At 65.6% G+C, this 2511-nt stretch overlaps 1 protein-coding gene across 1 annotated transcript; it reads left to right on the top strand.

The window, feature by feature from the left end:
• Positions 1-44: 44 nt before the first annotated feature.
• LOC102044167 (antigen WC1.1-like) lies at positions 45-1874 on the top strand (the record flags this gene model as incomplete). Its single annotated transcript, XM_031065910.1, has 5 exons — positions 45-453; positions 603-698; positions 911-994; positions 1232-1372; positions 1577-1874. Coding segments are annotated over 5 exons (825 nt in total), but the record flags the coding sequence as incomplete, so codon positions are not given.
• Between the last annotated feature and the right edge of the window lie 637 nt (positions 1875-2511).

The raw sequence follows: 2511 nt of genomic DNA, 5'->3' as shown, positions 1-2511 counted from the left end.
GCTGTGGGCACCTGTGCTGGCTCTTGCCTGTCCCCGCCCAGGAGCCGACCGAGGCCTGGCTGGCCTGGGTGGGCTGTGAGGACGGGGCCCGCTCGCTCTGGCAGTGCCCCTCGGCACCCTGGCACCTGCAGAGCTGTGGCACCGACGGGCACGCCCACGTGGAGTGTGAGGAGGACAGTGATGGCAGCACTGCGGGACACACTACCCCATATCCGGAGGGTGCCACCAGCACAGGTAGCTCTGCCCGTGCCCGCATTCCCCAGAGCTGGCTGGCTGGGATCCCCCTGGCCTCACTGCCTGCCTGTGTCCCCACAGGGGTGCCCAGAAGGAGGCCCCCGGCAGTGGCCGTGGGGCCTGTGCCTGTGCCCACTGTGCTGTGCGTGGTGCTGGGGACGCTGCTGTGCCTGTCCCTGGGTGCCCTGGCGCTGCTGCTGTGCCGTGCCCGGCGCCGAGGTGGGTCCCGGTGGGTGCGGGTGGGGACAGATCCGGTTTGGGGGTCCAGGGGCCCCTGCCCTGCGGAACAGCTCAGAAGGGGGCCAGGGGTGATCCTGGTGCCCCCCACAGTGCCCAGTGCCGCAGGTAAGTGCTGCATCTCCTTCCAGGCCCTGGCAGAGCTGCAGATGCCATCTCCAACGCTGTCTACGAGGAGCTGGATTACAAAGCCATGCACGAGTACCAGGAGGCGCCCACTCCCCCAGGTGGGCGCAGCCCTTGTGCCCCAGCTGTGCCCGCAGTGAAGGCTCTGCCTGAGAGCCCCACGGCAGCTCTGGCTCCTGGTGGCCCAGCAGGGGCTCGGGCCATGGGCTGTGCGTGTCCCTCGGTCCCAGAGCAGCCCCGCTCTGTGGTGTGAGGTTCTGTCACCGGCGGTGCCACTTGCGGCCACCCCCAAGTCCCTGTTTCTCCCCTGCAGGTTCCCTGTTGGAGGGATGGGTGAAGAAGCTGCCGTATGACACCGGGGACAGCGTGGAGGGGAGTGACACCGAGGCAGCCCCAGGTAGGGCCACAGGGCAGGAGTCCAGCAGGGAGAGCTGGGGACAGGGGACACACCCGGGCTGGGGGGGGCTGAGGGGACAAATCTCCTCCCTTATTAATGTGCAGTGAAACATCGCCTTTCCCTGTGGGACCCCAGGGCCTCCAGCACGTGCTGAAATGCAAATGCTGGAGGGGATGGCACAGCCTGAGCCCTGCCAGGGCCGCTGCTCACTGCCATGGCCCCCTCTGCTTTTCCCAGATCCCCCTGCCCGGCCCGAGCAAGGAGCCCCGGATGGCTACGACGATGTCCTGGATGTGCCCCAGGAGCCCCCTGCTGCCAGCACTGGGGACATCTCCGAGGGAGTGGCACGGCAGAGGTGGATCTGTGTGCTCCCCACAGGTGAGAGGGCTCCCAGCTGCCCTGTCCCCTCTGCAGAGCCACTCCATGGCAGGCTTTGGCTGTGGGGGCGGGCAGGGCCCCAGCAGCAGATCCATGGCTGCTGTGGCCAGAGCCCGGGTGGGGTCTGTCAGGGGGACACGGAGCTGCCTGCCCCCTCAGGCACCTTTCTGTGCTGTCCCCAAGGTGGGATCTACTCCCCTCCAGGTCCCCCAGGAGCCACCAGAGACCCTTTGGAAGAGCTCCCTGGACACATGGACTATGATGATGTCGGCAGCGGCGCCCTGGGGACGTTGCCATGAGGATGTCCTGGCCATGCCACAGCCCTGGGGACACGTGTGTGGCAGTGTCATAGGGCCCTGTCCCCAGGGAAGGCTGGTCCTGCCCACAGAGGTCAGCCCTCACTGTCCAGCGCTGCAGGAAAACTGCTCCTGTGTAGGGATTTTCTTTGATTTCAGTGTGATTTTCCCTTTTTTCCTATTAAAACCCAAACTGGTCATAGATTCACTCCCAGGCCTGTAATGTCATTCTTGGGCTGGCACTTCCATCCCAGGTACACCAGCCAGGCACAAGGATGTGAGGCAGGAACTGGAGCCACAGACACATCCCAGGGATTGGCAGGCTGAGGGGGAAGAGCCCAGGAGATTTCTGGGATTGCAGGGTCTTTATTTATCAGTGCCAAATGCATACAACTGCTGCCAGCAACAGCGAGGGCAAAAGGGAGAGGACAGGACCCGGATCCTCCCCCACAGATGCAGCAGGATCTCCTCCCTGTGCCCGAGGGTGAGGCAGGCTCAGTCCCACTCTCAGCATTGAGAGCTGGGCCGGGAATGGCTCTGGTTGTGGGAAGGATTTTCCTAAAGGATGGGAGGTCTCCTGAAGGAGGGCAGCGCCTTCCTGCCCCCCGGCAGCACGCCGCGGTGGCAGGGCAGCCGGGCCATGGCCCCGGCCTGCGGCACGTCGTGCTCCAGGAGGTTCCCGATGTTCAGGCCGGGCCGCAGGGCCCGGAGGGCGTCCAGCTCCTGCAGCAGGGCCTGGCTGAACCCGTCCGTGCTCAGCCTGGGCGTGGAGGAGGCAGGAGCAGAGGAGAAGGTGTTGGAGCTTGTGAGGAACGAGGTGCTGAAGCGGCCGCGGTGCCGGTG

Source organism: Geospiza fortis, unplaced genomic scaffold (assembly GCF_000277835.1).
Source record: "Geospiza fortis unplaced genomic scaffold, GeoFor_1.0 scaffold5799, whole genome shotgun sequence".
NCBI lineage: Eukaryota > Metazoa > Chordata > Aves > Passeriformes > Thraupidae > Geospiza > Geospiza fortis.
The sequence above is the reverse complement of the archived record's forward strand: the minus strand, read 5'-3'. Positions and strand labels throughout refer to the sequence as shown.